The sequence below is a fragment of the Eremomyces bilateralis genome (assembly GCF_010015585.1).
Source record: "Eremomyces bilateralis CBS 781.70 unplaced genomic scaffold P152scaffold_18, whole genome shotgun sequence".
Taxonomy (NCBI): domain Eukaryota; kingdom Fungi; phylum Ascomycota; class Dothideomycetes; order Eremomycetales; family Eremomycetaceae; genus Eremomyces; species Eremomyces bilateralis.
Window position 1 is genome coordinate 154,091 of NW_022985084.1, and position 17,894 is coordinate 171,984.

Here is a 17,894-nt window from a genome sequence, read left to right on the forward strand (position 1 = left end):
TTGCTGAGAAATAACTTTTGCAGCAGGGGAATTTCGCCACCAGACTCTTGAATTTGGTCGCCAATGTTGAGTCAGAGCATTGGAATTGGCATCCGTACTATGACGACAACTTCGGAATGGGATTTAGAGGCGACGATTTATGTAGGAGTAGTTTAAACAATGGTCGCTTAGCATAACTCTATTAATCTTCTCTACGCCGAGATTTCCATCGGATTGATCGGCTGAAATCCCACTTTGATGCCTGACAATCGAGACGGAGGGACCATATATCGCAAGGCTACTAGGCAGCAATGTACCCACCGACGTCGGGGCTCGGGCTTGGTGATGTTAATAATAAATAATAATACGGAATACTGATGAGTGTAACTGCCAGTCTCAGAAGCTCAGGACTGCATCAGTAAACAATCCCGTATTGCCTTTATCCTCCACCTGGGCCTCATCGCCCCTCAATTCCTTCTCCCACCATGCCCTATGTTGGTGCCTTCCTCCATCCTTCTCTACACGCCCTCCAAATCTACGGCGCCAACACCAATGTGGGGAAAACCATAGCTTCCACGGTCCTGTGCCGAGCACTTCGGTCCCGGCGAAAGGGCGCGGCGGTGCGATATGTGAAGCCGGTGTCCACGGGACCAGACTGGGAAGCGGATGATGGGTGAGTAGGGCATCTCGTGAGGGTCAATTGGTGGATTTGCACGGGATATTGCTAGGTCCGGACCGACGTTCATGCCAGGAGGGGTGGATTGGATGTAGAGAGGATCTAGGAGGGCACAGGCTGACGAGACGGCGGGCATACGTAGGCACATAACGCGACACGCGAAAGGCGTGGAGTCGACATGTCTCTTCCAATTCGATGAGCCCGTGAGCCCCCATTTGGCAGCGCGAGCAGCCGGGCGACCGCTTCCCGACGCCACCATCGTCCAATCCCTCCACGCCTGCCTTCACTCCCATGCCTCCCGTTCGCTATCTCAACTCTCCCACACACTAGTCGAGACCGCCGGCGCGACGCTCAGCCCCGCCCCCTCCGGCAGCCTGCAAGCGGACCTCTACCGCCCGCTCCGGCTCCCGGTGCTCCTCGTCGGGGATCCGAAGCTGGGGGGCATCGGCGCGACCATCAGCGCGTACGAGTCGTTGCGGATCCGGGGGTACGATGTCGATGGGGTGGTGGTGTTCCGCGAGGGCGACGCGCATGCGGACCGGCGGTACGGGAACTATGAGTACTTGCGGGAGTGGTTCTGGAAGGAGGGCAGGAGGGTTCCGGTGTGGGGATGGGAGATGCCGCCGGAAAGACACGTGGATGAGAAGCAAGATGAGAAAAACTTGAGCGGGTACTATGGCGGAATGGAGAACGTGGAGGAAGTGCGCAATGTGATGGGGAGAATGGAAGAACGACATGATGAGCGGATCAAGGAGGTTCAAAGTCTCCCCCAGAGAGCACATGAACGTGTCTGGTACCCATTCACGCAACATCAAGGACGGACCGAGAAAGACATCATGGCCATCGATTCGGCCCACGGGGATTTCTTCCAGACGCTCTCCCCTCCATCAACATCGCATTCTGCTCCGGAATCTAACAAAGCATCGGAATCATCCGCACCACCATCCCTTCTATCTCCCCTTTTCGACGCCTCCGCCTCCTGGTGGACTCAAGGCCTTGGCCACTCGAACCCCTCCCTTGCCATGGCCGCTGCCCACGCCGCGACGCGCTATGGTCACGTCATGTTCGCCTCCGGCGCGCACGAGCCGGCGGTCGGGCTGATCGAGGATGTGATTCAGACGCTAGGGAACGAGCGATTGACGCGCGGGTTCTACAGCGACGACGGGAGCACGGCGATGGAGGTAGCTCTGAAAATGGGCCTGAGTGCATGGGAAAGACGGACGGGGATCGCGAGAGGGACAGATAAAGAGGGGGAGGAGACGCTGATTTTGGGGTTGACGGGGAGCTATCATGGGGATACGATCGGGGTGATGGATTGCTCGGAGCCGGGGGTGTATAACGAGAAGGTGAGCTGGTATCGGGGGAGGGGCTTCTGGTTCGACTATCCGACGGTGGGGATGAAGGATGGGAAGTGGAGAGTCGAGGTGCCGGATAGCTTGAAGGCGGAGTTGGGGGAAGGGATGGTGGCTGATGAGCTTGCGGGTGTGTTTGATCTGGAAGCGCGGCAGGATGACCGAAAGCGATACGAAGCATTCATCCTGGAGACGCTGAAAACGGAAATTCAAGAGAAGGGAAAGAGGTTCGGAGCCCTGATAATGGAGCCGGTGATACTCGGCGCAGGAGGCATGTTTTTCGCGTAAGTCTTCTCGGCATCTCTGGACATTCGACACATTCGACGACTAACACTGCACAGCGACCCTCTCTTCCAGGCAACCCTAGTCCACACCATCCGCTCCAACCCCTCTCTCTTCTCCGACCACACCAACCCCTCCGACCCGCGCGACTGGCGCGGCCTCCCCATCATCTTCGACGAGGTCTTCACCGGAATCTACCGCCTCGGCCGCCCCTCCGCCGCCTCATTTCTCGGCGTCACCCCCGACATCTCCGCCCACGCCAAGCTGCTCACCGGCGGCCTGCTGCCGCTCAGCCTGACCATGGCTAGCGAGAGCATCTTCAACGCGTTCCTGAGCGCGGAGAAGAGCGAGGCGCTGTTGCATGGGCATAGCTATACGGCGCATCCGATGGGGTGTGAGGTTGGGAGGGAGAGTTTGAGGAAGCTGGGAGAGTTGGAGAGGGAGGGAGAGGATTGGGGTGCGTGGAAGCGGGATTGGGCGGCGGATAGAGAGGTCGGTCAAGGGGAAGACAGTCGCAGCGGACAAGGGCTCGCTTCTACTTCTACGGACGTATGGAGCTGCTGGTCCAAGCAGTTTGTGGGCCGCCTGAGCGGTCGAGACGACGTGGAGCGCGTATGGGCGCTGGGGAGCGTGCTAGCGGTGACGTTGGTGGATCGCGCTGGATCGGGTACGTTGGCTTGCGTCGAGTCGTCTTCACTGCTTTGCATATTGCACTTACTGACTATAACCGTGTTATAGGATATACATCTACAGCCACCGCTGGACTCCAGCGCAAGCTCATGGCCGAAGCGGCAACGTATGGATGGGGGGTTCACTCGCGCGTGCTGGGCAATGTGATCTATTTCATGGCGAGCCAGACAAGCACGAGCGAGGTGCTGGCGGGGGTAGAGACGATGATATGGAGGAGTCTGTGAACTAACGCAGGACCATTCTGATAGGTGCGGTTGGCTTGTACCCTCTGTGGATAGCGATTATCATCCTTGCGGCAATTGCATCCTGCAACTGGTCACGTTGCAGAGAGAACTGCATCGACCTGCTTCTTTGGGATTGATACCTTATGTAGATATGGACAGACGAGAGACGATGCCAGCAACGGGATTTACTAACTACCCAACCGCCTGTGTGGCCCGGATGCCCAGATGCCCGGATGCCCAGATGCCCGGATGCCCAGATGCCCAGATGCCCAGATGGCTGATATCCCGATGGCGGATGTCCAGATTCATTATCGAAATACGGTTAAGATGAAACCAGCGGGGCAAACCGGCATTTTAAGTGTGCCATACGATAACCCGCATGAATTCCCGGCTGACGGCGATGGATTTCGTACTGGCACTCTGGCAGATTAAATACCTGCCGATCGATCTTCTCGAAAGAGCGGGGTGGCGTCGGGGATAAGAATCATCACAGACACCCGTCGTCAAGTCTTCATATGTACCTCGACTCTTCCCTGTGGCCCTTTGTTTTCTGCGGTTGATTAATCCCGAATACCGTATCCCGGGTTGTACGTAGAAAGGTTGGTGACGTGTAATCCAGTCGTAGTATTATTTTATATTTAATAGTGTAAGAGATCAACCGCGCGTTGGCGCACCCGATCGCCCCGCGCCTCCACCTTTTCTCTCCATCCACAGCATCACGATCGCCCGTGCAACCGTTGCCTCTTCGGCCTTCGCCACCAGCTTCCAGAACGCCAGAAACACCAGAATTCAGCACAGGGCCACAGGCAGTTTCTGGTCGTAAGTGTGGGGGAACACGAGGACGCTGGAATAGGGTCATCACTCATCAGGGGCCCGTGGACTGACCCTGCATCTCTGCCCTCTGGCCGGTCCATCCCTTGCCACATACTGCATACACCTTCTGGTTTACTGGTACTGCCCCATTGCCCATTTATCTGCCCATTTATCTGCCCGCCGCAATTTCAATCCCGGCGGTTTCAGAACCTCGTGTGTCAACACATAACGGGAGCATCGACGTGGAGACAGAACGCTCGCATCGAATACTAAGTGGCACGATGGTCTTGTGCAGCTTCAATCCTTTACATTTCACGAAGGCGCTGTGCATTCCGACTTTCTGAGACGGGAGGAAGGGTATTATTACTCCGTAAAATACCGCTGTTCGACTGTCGTCACTCCCGTCGATCAATTATCAAAGCCAAGAGGGACCTAATCCAACCTCCAGGGCACCTTAACAGTTGATCAGTCCCGTTCCCTCAAGTCGTCCTTCCTACTCTCTTCGAGTCTCAATTGACGTCTTTGTCTCAATTTCTGTCCGATCTTCTACCTAAGTCGAATCCTGGTTACGGATCCGGTTCCGTCGGTACCTGTACCGCGTACCTACTGGTTCGCATCATCTGGTGGTTGCACATACCACGGAAACAGTCGGGCCTTCCCGAGTTCCCGTTGAGCCTCAACTTCCAGTCGCAAACACGGTTCGAAGAGCCAGGCGCCATTGAATTGGCCGTTGATCAATGAGGCCAAGGCGCATGAGGAGGGATCATGCTGCACTTTGCGACGTCAAGACAATGTTGACCGGTCTGCAAGTATACTGCTACATTCTTTGATAACACCCAATTGTTCGGTCATCATGGTTCATGGGTAGAATATCTGGACATCTTCACATGTATACATGAGCGTTGCATCCTCTTCCGGTCCTTGATCCGTTGCTTTATGTGTTTTCCTTGAACAGTTTCCCTAGATACCATTCTTCCTCTACCATCCGGATATACCTCCCTGGACCATCACGACCTCGATGCCCCGACTGCAACCGGGCGATCGCCCCGCTCACCCGCCGGAGAAACACTGGCTCTTCCGCGGCGCCCAATCCGCCTTGTTCTGGTTCATCTCCTGTGGGCCGTGTCATGTCGCTGCGCATCAATCCCGTCGCAAGAAACAGGCGCGCCGAGCGCGCTGTGAGCGGCAGCAGGAGCAGAGTTCCAACCCCGACCGATATCACCATCCGTCTCCCTTCGACATCAACCCATACTGGAACGAGGAGATGGAGATGGGCCCGGGGCCGCCGCAGAGACGAGTCAAGAAGCGGGCGACCAACATGTCTGCCACGACGGATCGAAGCATGAGCATCGGGATGCGGACGATGACGACGAGTACGACGGGGTCGAGAACGGAGATGATGGAGGTGGTGAGACCAGAGAGCGTGCATCTCGGGCGGCCCGGCTGGAATTTGCGACGCTATCAACGAGCGGACGAGGAGCTGTTCTTGACCGATGCGACGGATACCGATGGTGAACAGTGCGGGGCGCTCGATGGACCCGACGACACATCCGAGAACGCATCTCGACTCGGCCCTGTCCGACAAGGCAACGCCATGGGGAGTTCGGTCGGCATGGGCGGCGTCCCTCCCCACTCGACCTGCGAGTTGGCTCATCCGCATCTCCATCGCGTGGTGTCGCGGCCCACGCCCACGAGCTCCTTCTACACCACCAGCACGCCGACGGTGCCTGAGCTGCTCCAACCCGTCGTGACCCCGCGTCTGGCGGAGTACGCGAACAAGTCCGACACCGCGCTACGATGGCTGAAAGAGCCGCCTCCGAGTGCCGCGTTCATGGAAGGCAAAGAGCCGAGGAATCGGAGTCGAAGTAGAAGCGGTAGTGAGGCGAGTAGGCGACGTGGTCGGACCGAAAATGGAAGGGTATACGCTAGCGAAGGTGGACGAGCGAGCAGTTTTTCGTTTGCGAACGCGAGTACTAGCACTCTCACCAAAGATCTCGCCGCAAGGATTTTATACGAGAAGGCCCAACGATCGAGCACGGCAACGGGAACCGCGACGACCACGTCCCGGGGATCCCGGATCTCGCTCGATCAGGGGCTGCATGCGCAGTTCCAATCCATCACGAAGACACGCTCCGCCACGACGATCAGCACCAATTCCACCGCGACTCCATCACCGACACCTTCAAAAATGTTCGGTACGGCGCAACGGGCCAAATGGAAACCCGCGCCACGCACGGTGTCCGGGTCCTCGGCCACCACCTCATCATCCACCGACTCGCTCTCCTCCCTCGACAACCTCTTCGACGCGCCCCTCACCAGCGCTTCCATCAAGCGCCGAAAATCCCGAACCGGCGTCACCGCCGCGGTCACGCATCACGAGCATCCCGACCGTCCCTTCCACGCTCCACCCGGCGGATTCGCCTTCGCCTCCCCCCACCATCCTCTCCGCCCGTCCACCTCCCGCAAGCAGCTCAGCACGATCATGAGCAGCGGCGAGACCTCCCCTGCGAACAACGGTACGCCGTCATCGCAATACCCGCATCGAAACTCGTCCGCAAACGATCCAGCCATGATGAAATCGGGCGGGGGGAACGGCCAATCGCGGCGACCACGGCAGGACAGCGCCTACGCCCGCGCTATGTGCAAGGGAAAGTCGAACGCAAACGCGAACCGACCACCGACACTGGCGCGGAGCGTGACCGGGTATGACGGCGCCAACGACCAATCGCTCCGGGAATGGGACGCGGTGATGGCGCTGGACGGCGCCGCTGACGCGGACGAGGAGCCCGATTCCACGACGGAGCGGGGCGGGCGCGCGATCGGGATGGAGCGGACGACGGTGGATGGGCGGTGGCGGTGGAGTACGGGGTTTTGAATTGGACCGGTCGGCGGAGGACCGTTGATGATTGACGTCGGGGATAACGGACGGGCGGAACCTAGGAGCATTGGATGGCGCGCGATATCACGATGGTGCGGGACACTGCATGGGTTGGCTGACTGCATGGACTGGCCAAGTTAGCCCGACGTGAATAGAGCGGAGGGGATTTGTACGATGCGTTCAGTGATTTTGAATATCATTCATAGACTCGGCGTAAGCACGACAAGCACATTGTGGATGTTACATTACTCAATGAAAGTAGACGGTTATACCGTGTCATGGAGAGATAAGAATCGGATCTTCCATCCCCACATCCAAGTGATGAGACTAGACTTACATGTATGAATTTCAAGGCAACCGGACCCAACCTATCCTGACGCCGCGCCCACTTCTCTCAAAATGAGAGAAGATGCGCATTGGGTGTACCTTATCTCCGGAGCTTCCCTCCCCACTCAATCCTCCCAAACACTCCGCATCCTCTCCTCCTTCTTCCTCTCCTCCTCCCTCGCCTCCTCCACCCGCCTCCTCTCCCTCTCCCTCGCCTCGTCCCTCCGCTTCCTCTCCCGCTCCCTCACCACCTTCTCATACTCCTTCTCCTCCTCCGTCGCCCGTCCCACCTTCACCCCCAGCGCCCCCGCAATCAGCCGCCGCGCCACCGCCGCCGACTTGTCCGGTCGTACGGACGCGTCGCCGGAGCTGGTGGGTGTCGTCCTGGAGGAGGATGCGTAGGAGGGGTGGAGAGAGGAGAGGTGAGTGTCGTGGGAGGGGAAGGTCGCGGATGGTGAGGCGGGGGTAGGCGGTGGTGGGGAGGGAGACTGGGCCGGCACTACGCCTCCATCGGAGCTTGCAGACGCTTTCGTGGGCTGTTTCTCAGGCTTGGTTGCGGTGTCATCATCAGAGAACTCGTCCTCCCAGGAATCGGCGACGGGTTCGGCAGGTGGTTTTTTCGAGGCGGAGTTTCTGGGGGAGATTTCGAGTTGGGAAATATCGGGGAGGGAATCTGGGGAGGTTAGTCGAACTACGGGTGCTGATCGGGGCGGCTGGCATTGAAACACCTTTTGCTGACTTGGGGGCCATGGGGAAGGGTGGGATTGCAGAGAGGCGGAGTTATACGAAGCGATTGAGCAGGCGTGAGAGCGTCGATGTGGCGGATACGGTGGATGGTTGGTCTATACTATATCATTGTTGTACGAATACCTTTTCAGTATATAAAACGGCGAAGGAACAATACTAAGTCTTCTCTCATCCATCGGGTTCAGAAATTGCGGAATAACGCGGGGGGTGGGGGAGGCTTGGCGCTCTGCTGGACAATCCTCCGTTCCAACGAAATCTCAAGAGTCCACGCCTCAAATAACACCTCAGGAGTAAGGACTCAGGAGGCATGACGTGCCATACCCGCCGATGGGTAAAGCCAGCCTCCGATATTCCACCTCAAAGCTCTATCCCGTGATTCGGCAGAGTCCGAGGCCTGAAGCCGTCAGCCGACACTGGGGAACCCGAAACCGGAGAGCCGCTATTCCCTGGTTATTCCCTGGTTATTCCCTGGCTATCCCCGAGCATTGCCGTGGGAATAATCATGTCCGTCCGTATAAATACACGAGGCAGGTCCTCAATTGTGTGACAACTGCTTGAATTCTTCTTGGATGTGGATGTATACTGGACGGGACATGTAAAACAGCGTATACGTCTTTGAAATCCGCGTTCCGTTCATTTGTATACCCGCAAAAGCTCCCCGGCATCATGCTTCGCTCCTCTCGGCATCTCCTCTCCTCCCCCTCGATCCCCCATTCTGCCCGCCTCTTTTCCTCATCCGCGGTCCACCATGACTATTCCGACACGATCGGAAACCTCAAAATCGGCAAGGACACCCGCGTCATCTTCCAAGGCTTCACCGGCCGCCAGGCCACCGCCAACGCGAAGCAGTCCATCGAATGGGGGACGAACATCGTCGGCGGCGTGAGGCCCGGCAAGGAAGGCGAGCATCTGGGCCTGCCCGTGCTCCCGAGCGTGCGGAAGGCGAAGGAGCTGCTGAATCCGCACGCGACAGGCATTTATGTCGCGGCGCATCAGGCCACCGGGGCCATTGAGGAAGCCATCGAGGCGGAGATTCCGCTGATCGTGGCGGTGGCGGAACATATTCCGCTACATGATATCCTGCGTGTAAGTCCAAACCTCGAAACCATGCCATTGGTTTTCGTGCCTCGCAATGGGAGCTGAGAGAAGCCAGATCCACTCCGTTTTGCAGACGCAATCGAAATCGCGCCTCGTCGGAGCCAATTCCCCAGGGATCATCTCCGCCCTGGGCCACTGCAGAATCGGATTCCAGCCCCTCCCAACCTTCTTACCCGGCCATGTGGGTATCATCGCCAAATCCGGGACTCTCGGCTACGAGACCGTCGCGTCGCTCACCCGTGAAGGGCTCGGCCAGAGTCTTTGCATCGGCATGGGCGGCGACGTCGTCGCCGGAACCAACTTCGTGGACGGCTTGCGTCTCTTCGAGCACGATGATGATACCGAGGCCATCATTATCGTGGGAGAGGTGGGTGGACGGGCCGAGGAAGATGCGGCGGAATGGATCGCGGACTATAAACGGCGGACGGCCAACCCCAAGTGAGTTTCGAGAATAAGGGCATAGGAGGAGTTCCAACTGACCAAATATCAGGCCGATCGCCGCCCTCGTGGGAGGCATGTGCGCGAAGCCAGGCTATGTGATGGGCCACGCGGGAGCATGGGCAGCGCCTGGTGAATCATCATCGTGGGAGAAGTTCAGGGCACTGGAGAACGCCGGAGTGGCCATGGTGGACCATCCATCGAAGTTCGGCGGCGTGATGAAGACGCTCCTTGCCAACAGCGGGCGAAATGTCGAGAAGATCGTGAGTTCACTTGAACCTAGACACCGTAGCCGTTCTTCTAACGCAATGGAAACAGAATCAATCCGCGAGCGCTGCTCAACGGAGAGGATACCACACCTCGTCCCGACGCACTCCTGTCCGTCCCACTCTCCCATCCGCGACTCCGCATGTCAACGACCGCCGGAGCCTGCACATCAGCGCCGACCAAGCCGGCCAAATGCTCTCCTCGCGGGGCTTCCCCGTCTCCGCGGACGAGCCGACCCCTTCCGACTCCCAGCTTCTCGTCCTCACCGTGGACCGCACGGCACGAACCCCCTGCATCATCGCATCGCCGACGACCAACCCGTCTGGCGTCCACAAGCGAGCGGCCAAATTCCCCTTCGACCACCGCGCCGGCCCCACGTCGACGACGGTGTCCGCGATCCTGAACCACCTGCAACTCGGCTCTGCACCACCCACAGTCCAGTCGTCCGTCGGCAAGCTGATCAACTCCCTCTACGACATCTACACATCCCACGAGGCCGTCTCGCTATCCGTGCACGTCTCACTTTCTCCACCGTCCGAGTCCACCCCGTCCCCACCCCTTCAGATCACCTCCCCCAACTTCTCCTTCGACGACGCCGCCTTCCGCAGCTGCAAGCGTCACGCCGACCTGCACACCACCTCGCGCGTCACCACGGGGACCCACCCCACCGAACTGGCCGCTGAGCCGCACGGCATCGTCTACGTCCACCTGACGAACCCCGACGCCCGCATCGGCACCCTGGTGAACGGCGCGGGCCTCGCGATGAACACCGTCGACGCCCTCGCCGCGCGCGGCGGCCAGGCGACCAACTTCCTCGACACCGGCGGCAAGGCCACGTCCGACACCGTGAAGACGTCGTTCGAGCTGATCCTCCGCGATGAGCGCGTCAAGGTTGTGTTTGTGAATATCTTCGGGGGCTTGACGCTGGGCGATATGATTGCTGAGGGTGTCATTAAGGCGTTCCGGGAGTTGGGTTTGGATAAAGAGGGGGCGGTGCCGGTCGTGGTGAGAATCCGGGGCACAAATGAAGAGGCGGGGCAGACCATGATCAAGGAGAGTGGGCTGCCGTTGTATGCATTTATTGATTTCGAGGAGGCCGCCGCGAAGGCAATCGAGTTGGCCGGACGATGAACACCGTCGAAAGTTGGATTGCACTGTACATATTGGTAGATCATTTAGACTTGATGCGCATCAAAAGACCTTTGAAGATGAATGTTTCCTCGTACAGTTGGGCATTAAGCGGAGCGTGATACAAATGCAGATATCACAAAGACGCGGGCATGATGAGCACCATGTGGCTTAAGACTTGCTTCCATTTCATGACTCCTATCTAGATGAAAGAATCTACCCTCTGTAGAGTCCTCCTATCTGATGCTTCTGATCTGTTAATCCACCTTGCAACGAACTATCGTGATGTCACTCTGGGCACCACCCGACTCATCTCTCAGAATCCTCCATGATCAACCTATTCTCTCTTCTCAATCTCATCCGTCCATCTCATAGCTTTTTTTTGTGATTTTCTGTCAAATATGAAAAGAAAAAGGAACCGGGGCAGGCATGTGTATGAGGATTGGGGAAACCATGCGTAGAATTAGTGTTAATGGTGCTGTGTGAAGTGCCTTTGAAGAAGTGCCCATGACCCGAGTCCGAGGAAGCCAGGATGAAGGAAGCAAGCCGAGTTATATGTAGCGACTCCGAGCAATGACGCTTACTTAAGACTGCCGAAATGGAGTGCAGGGCAGTAGCTGGAAATTCCGGGTCTACTCTTCAGCCTTGATCGTGATGGAAGAGTCAGATGTAAGGAATTTGTTGTCGTCTGCTTCGACCGTGATGCGGACGCCAGCATCAGAGCCAGGAGAAGAGACAGCAGAGCCGACAGTGGAGTTGGCGGTGGGCGTGGTATCACCACTGACTCCGCCCACACGAGTCAAGAGGTCGGTCTGGAGTGCCGCATATTTGCTGTGGAATACGTTAGCGAAGAAGATCATTGGGTATGGAGGAGAGAGTTACCCATCAGAGGAAACGGCACCAAGTTCAGCAGGCATAGCCATGCGAGGGAGCTGAACTTCGGGAATGTTCCCCAGACGGGCCTGAGCCACACCGAACTCAAACTCGGCCGCGCGGAATTGACGAGCAGCGGCGGTCTGCTGCTTGAGAAGCTTCTGTTCATGGGTGTCGGAGAAGCGAATCTGAATGACATGGTCTTCCCCACCCGCCTTCTTGATCGTAATGTTGTTGAAAGTGCCGATGACTTCCTCACAAACATCGCGAGTCTCGAATCTGTGCTGAGAGTCAGACTGTTGTGAGAGAAAAGTGAAGAAGCTCACCTGGCAAAGCCGACTCCACGGCCATGGCCATCCGAGGAACGAAGGATGCGAGAGGAGATAACATGGTGCGGAGCGAAGATCTCAGAGAGCTCATGCTCATTCATGTTCCGAGGGATGTTGGAGACGTAGAGGTTGGTGTTTCCCTCGTCAGAAAACTTCTTAAGCTTGGAGTAGAACGATTCCTGTACACAAGAGTCAGTGGAGTTGAGGACAGTGAGTGGTGGCAGCAACCTACCCTCGCAAAACTGCACTCATACCCGAGGTGATGGAAACCACGGATGCAACCCTCAGCATCCTCGTAGTTGTGGTACTTGATGAAACCGAAGCTATTCCTTTCAGTGAATGAATAGTGTGATGGAGGGTCGAAGAACTCACCCCTTGCACTGATTCGACTTCATGTCAATGATAGCCTTGGAAGATTGAATCTCCCCAAAGCGTGCCCCATAGGCATAGAGCATGTCATCAGTGGTCTCGGGATGGAGGCCACGGATGTAGACATTGGTCTCGCCATTCTTGTTCTCCAAGGCACGATCAAGCGGCTTGACAGGAGAGCTAGGCGCAGGAATGGCGCGAGGAATGGTAGGCTCCTTGTTCAGAAGGAGCTGAAGATGCAAAGGAAGCTGAACAGGTGCCGTCTGCTTGACAGGAGTGACCAGATTGAAAGCCAGAAGGTTGGTCGGAGACGGCGTCAGGGCCACGTTCGGCGTGGAACGATCAAAGACGGCCACCTGGCCACTGCCAGCTCCATACGGAACTGGAGTGGGAGGGACATCCTGGTCATTGGAAGAAATGCTCTCCCGGCGAGAGTTGATCATGCTGGGTGTGACCATCGTGGAGTCAGAGGGCAAGACGCCACGCGGAGTCCACTGGTGAGCCGCATCGCCGTTGTACTGAGTGTACTGACCCGGATGAACGAACTGTCCCATCTGACCGTACAGATTGGATCCGGCCTGAACTTGTCCACCGCCATACATCATCCCGGTGTTGTGACCCCCATACATCGGCATGGCAGGGTATTCGGCAACTGAGTGCCCTGCAAGCTTATGAGCCACAGGGTTGTAGGAAGGAGGAGTGGTCAAAGCAAGCCCACCGAAATTGTTGACCAAGTGGTTCATGGCATCGCCGGCGTTCTGAGCCCCCGCTCCAGAATGATAGGGGTAAGGACGAGTCCCGTAGCCACTGTAGCCGTTCGCACCGGTTGCAGAATAGTTCTTGGTGAGATGGGTCGGGGTGTAGTCCTGCTTGCGACCAGACATGTTTGCATGGAGGTTGCTCATGTTGATGTTGGCTGAATCACTAGAAATTAGCCTCTTCTGCTCATCCTGGCGAGAAAGTGCGGCAAGTGCTTGAGCACCGATGAGCTGATTAACAATAAGCGCGTCGATGCCAGCTGGACGCTTAGGGGGAGAAGCCATGATTGATGAACTGCGAGGATGAAACGGGTATTAAAGCTCTTTGCCAGCAACTGAACTTGAATAGGGAAAACTTTTGAGAAACGAAGTGCTGAGAACAACTTAAAGGTATCCGAAGCAATGCGGGAATGAAAGTTGTTTGGTGGAAAAGCAAGAAAGCAAGAAGAAGTGGTGGTGGGAAGAAGAAGCGTTGGGATCGTATAGGGAAAGGGAGAAAGCGAAGAAAAGAAGTGCTAACAACAACTGAGAGTGACTGAAAGCAACAGAGAAAATGAAGATCTGCGTAGCAGAAAGAAGTGGAAGTGGAACGAAGAAGTGAAGAGTAGATGTATTGTGACCAACTTAGGGGTTGCTGGAAACAGGTGCCTTTTGGTGTACGAAGAGATGGCACAGGAGCACGAGGAAGAGAAGTTTCAAAGGACTTTGAAGAACGCAAGTGGATGCAGAATGTAAAAGAAAGATCAAGAAAAAGGTGTATTGGGAGTAGGGTGACTCTGGCATCGAGAGTTGACAAGTTCAGTTCAGTGGGAATTGCTCAAGTTGGGTGAATGTGAATGTGAATGTGAATGTGAACTTTCGCTGCCATGCATGCCAATGGGATGGCTTTCATTCCATTCACTCTGTCCTGACTCGAGACGGGCGGAAAGACCAGCGGAAGACCGGCGGAAAGACAAGAGAGAAAGGACTTACATCTAATTCCGTGAGAGGGAATTGAGAACTGCGTTTAGATACCACTGTAAGGGCAAAAGCAGACCTGGTGGAAGAATGTAAGTAGTTATTTCCAATAGAATGAGTTCGTAGAGAATGCTTGACAAAGCTAAACTAGATAGATGTGAAGGGATGTGTAAGTGAGTGGGTGAGGATGGATGGAGCAGTGTGGGTGAGTGGGTTAATAAGAAGGATGTGTGCTGCTATTGTGATAACAGCAGATAGTTCCCATTGTCAAGAAACATGACAGTCGGGATGCATATTCAAACAGACAACAACCACTGAACTACAGTTCGAATATATGGAGCGAATCCAAAGAACATTGTTCACTCTGGCCGAGGTGCCGAGTCGGCTGGCCAACTGACAATATGGCAGACTAGCAGAGAAGGGGTGGCATTGGCAAGAGGACAGAGGTCTTGACATGACAGTCGAAGGAGCAGAGATGAGACCAGGTGAAGAAGATAGGGAGACTGAAATGACATACCAAAGAGCGGCTTTGTCCAAATCCTGGAGGGCGAAGTATGTCGACCGAGGCCAAGGAATCCTGGGAATGAGAGGTGCTGTCAGCAATCGGAGAGTTGACTATAAGTACGAGCAAGGACAACACAGATGATGTCGGAGAAGGGGGAAGGCATGATGAAGTCAAAGGGAGAGACTCACAGTTAGGCAAAGAGCTGAGGAACAATGTGCACGAAGCTGATGTTGATGAGGCGGAAAACTTGTGATGCAAAATCAAGATCGTATGAGTGCTGGTGAGAGTGGATTGGAATGGAGAAGAAAAGATGAAGACGAGCGGAGAAGAGAGAGAAGAGATATAATCCCAGGCAGAAAGGATGTTGGATAAGAGGAAGGAGCATACAATCCACCTCTTGCCATTGCTATTGAGCTGCTCTTGCTCCGAATAGTGATTGTGCTGAATAGAGAAGGCACATCATTGTCAATAGACAGCAGCACTCCTCCAAGGCCGCGGCAGAATCATCGTGGAGAATAGATGGATGCAATACAGCATGGAATGCGGCAAGACACAACCACCGTTTATTGTCCTTGCCAACTCGGCACTTTCGTCCTCTTGACAAAGGGAAGTTGGAACAGAGGGAAGCAACCGGAAGAACAGCAAACACGCAATTGCTTGGTCATGATTTGCGAACATCGCAGCCACATACCTGTTCGGTTCTTGCGTCTATTAGCAGCGCTCTCGGCAGAGTCAATACCCCAGATACTGTACGGGTGTCATGAATGACGGTGGGCAGGTAACAAAGGATGATGTCTGGCTACCCGAATTGGAAATCCCAACAAGATGAGCATCAATCAAAACTGCATCGATGACAATGGAGACTGGGGATAAGAATATTGGTAACAATGCTGACAAGCTTATCCTCCTGCTTGAGCTGTCGTAGTGATGCTGGCATAAATACGAGTAAGATGAAAGTGCTGGGGCGAGTCAACCGCTGCGGAAACCAGGCCATCGTTCAATCGAGTTGGCATCACACTGTCTTTAAGTATCTGTCCGTATCGCCCATCAAAATCCGCTCGAAACTGCTCTATGATATGCAATTAAGACTAGGATCAGGTCAATTGCGAACTGCCATGATGCCGCAGGCGTGGCGTCGAGACATTTTCTAGAATCCTTCGTCCGGGCCTTGTCATACCTGCGAGATGCTGTAAAGGCCAACTCTGTGATGCAGGACGACGCTATGTTTTCCACTTTAGGCCGGGAAGCTCGCGCCATTGCAGACAGCAGCGTCTCCACTCTGCGAGGTGGCTATGGGGAGGATGGTCTAAACAAGCACAACATCCTGTACGCCACAGCCGTTGGGGACTTGACGTTGAAATAGCTTGGTCAAGCTGCATCAACCCCATGTTGTACCAACAATGCGATGAAGCTGGAGTGGGAGGTCCCAAGTCCATGGCGCCTTCATATGACCAGCCAGACCGCAGTCCATTGCGGTCTGCTTGGGAGGCAATCTATACACGACAAAGAATCATTCTACGCTGCAAGCTGTAAGCATGAGATTTGCCGACCGGAATAGCAATGGTTGTGAGGGAGAAACTGAACGGCCAAGGAGTAATGCACTTAGCCAGGCCTGTGGAGATGAAGAAACGATGCGGACGCGACTCGGCAGATTGCACAGGCTGTACACAAAAGAACACAGATCGGATAGAAATCAAACGTTCGATACTTCACCCACAGGCAAATTAGCACCACAAGCGAGCGCAAATAATCCCGGGTGATTCTTTGGCGATCCAGGACCCAGGTTTTAATATGATTTGCGATTCCAAGGCGTCCGGAAACTGCTGCCGACAGATCTGTGCCCCTCCAAAACCGGTGCCGGGAAGTCTCACAACATCCCGCCGTTATCCTGAAGGCTAAACGCCGACCGACGATCAATCCCTTCTCCATGGGAAGGCTTGGATATCAACTTGTTCAACACAGAAACGGAGCGGGCGGCTGGAGGTTTCGTTGCTCCGTGACACCCGTTACAGGTTTGCAGGTAGCCGTGGTCGGAGCGGGTGGTCGTAGAACCCAGCAATGCTTCCCAATCCGCTCGACTCAACATGAACCGATCACCTGGTCTGGCGACAGAACCATCGAAACGATCGAAACACGAAATGGCGACTCGATTGGATAGACAGGATATTTGGAACTTGCAGCGAGTAGTGAGATAGAGGAAGTGAGGCTTAAAAGAGCCTCATGTGGGACCATGACGGACATTCGACCGTTGAGTAAACGCATGTAGGAACGAGACATGGCTGTTCTTGTAACTTCTGAGCAGAAGCGGAAACGAGGCTGAGATCCATACCATGTAGGTATTCCATTCCAGTAAGATCCTTCCTGGGGATGTCGGTCTTGTGCCCCCGGTACGGTGTGTACTGTACGCCCAACGCCATGTCCAAGGCAGGGGAGTAAGCTAGGTATTTGTTCGGTACCGACGATGCTGTGGACAGCAAGACGGCTGAGATCTGCAAAGAAGGCTTTATAGAAAGAGGACGACCCAAGGATTCGGTCGGATCAATCGTTTGATGACTTTTGGTTCACGTCGATATGAGACGTTAGGTATTACTCGAGGATTTCGACATTGCGGAAGAGAACATGGACTCTGGTGATTCGGAAACGCCTCAGATCGCCCTGTGCTCGGTTAATGATCTTGCTAATTAATAGATAATGAAATGCGCAGGTAGGAAAGTATGAGACACTCCAGGCATCCATCGAGCAACGAGAAGCTTGAATTGTGTTGATATCAGGACTTGAGTCTCGACAAGTCCGCACACAGTTGCAGGGCTACCGTACTAAGATCCCTCCGCCTATTGGCTGGAGTGCAGGCAGATCACATGGTTGGAGGTCAACACCAAAGGTTCCCCTTTCGCCGGGGAGATGATCCACTCCCTAAAAGCTGCTCAATCTAACGTAATCCACCAGCGAGCTAGCCAAACCAGTGAGTTAGCCACCTCAAAATCTCACCAAAATCGGGGTATTTCATAGCCCTGGATCTCAACAACAGCATTATAAATTTATAATAATAATAATAATAAGAATCAATTTAACGTACTATCTGGATCCCTTTCGGGTCTATGAGCACGGCATTCTATCTGGTCTGCCGCGGGCAAAAGTTTCCCCGTAGCCCTGAGGCTGCGGGTACATAAAATCCCGCCTCCTCCCTTTAGTAGACTATCTCAA

General features: G+C 55.1%; 5 protein-coding genes across 5 annotated transcripts; 3 read left to right on the forward strand and 2 right to left on the reverse strand.

Annotated features, from left to right (window-relative positions):
* Positions 1 to 464: 464 nt before the first annotated feature.
* Positions 465 to 3,203, forward strand: P152DRAFT_451123 (PLP-dependent transferase; the record flags this gene model as incomplete). The annotated part of the gene is made up of 4 exons (XM_033678206.1): positions 465 to 652; positions 798 to 2,291; positions 2,349 to 2,956; positions 3,028 to 3,203. 4 exons carry the CDS (start codon positions 465 to 467, stop codon positions 3,201 to 3,203), a joined length of 2,466 nt encoding a protein of 821 aa, XP_033532001.1.
* A 1,831-nt stretch (positions 3,204 to 5,034) lies between these two features.
* On the forward strand, positions 5,035 to 6,891 carry P152DRAFT_451124 (uncharacterized protein; the record flags this gene model as incomplete). The annotated part of the gene is made up of 1 exon (XM_033678207.1): positions 5,035 to 6,891. The coding sequence occupies one exon, from the start codon at positions 5,035 to 5,037 to the stop codon at positions 6,889 to 6,891; it is 1,857 nt and encodes a 618-aa protein (XP_033532002.1).
* A 123-nt stretch (positions 6,892 to 7,014) lies between these two features.
* P152DRAFT_96353 (uncharacterized protein) lies at positions 7,015 to 8,219 on the reverse strand. Its single transcript, XM_033683386.1, has 3 exons — positions 7,950 to 8,219; positions 7,232 to 7,894; positions 7,015 to 7,022 (listed from the first exon to the last, which is right to left on the reverse strand). The coding sequence occupies exons 1-2, from the start codon at positions 7,969 to 7,971 to the stop codon at positions 7,347 to 7,349; spliced, it is 570 nt and encodes a 189-aa protein (XP_033532003.1). The 5' UTR covers positions 7,972 to 8,219; the 3' UTR covers positions 7,015 to 7,022; positions 7,232 to 7,346.
* Positions 8,220 to 8,324: 105 nt separating this feature from the next.
* On the forward strand, positions 8,325 to 11,147 carry P152DRAFT_460489 (uncharacterized protein). The gene is made up of 4 exons (XM_033679921.1): positions 8,325 to 9,054; positions 9,122 to 9,504; positions 9,557 to 9,767; positions 9,823 to 11,147. The coding sequence occupies exons 1-4, from the start codon at positions 8,635 to 8,637 to the stop codon at positions 10,900 to 10,902; spliced, it is 2,094 nt and encodes a 697-aa protein (XP_033532004.1). The 5' UTR covers positions 8,325 to 8,634; the 3' UTR covers positions 10,903 to 11,147.
* Positions 11,148 to 12,094: 947 nt separating this feature from the next.
* Positions 12,095 to 12,913, reverse strand: P152DRAFT_401169 (uncharacterized protein; the record flags this gene model as incomplete). The annotated part of the gene is made up of 3 exons (XM_033676601.1): positions 12,095 to 12,280; positions 12,334 to 12,424; positions 12,474 to 12,913. 3 exons carry the CDS (start codon positions 12,911 to 12,913, stop codon positions 12,095 to 12,097), a joined length of 717 nt encoding a protein of 238 aa, XP_033532005.1.
* Positions 12,914 to 17,894: the final 4,981 nt, after the last annotated feature.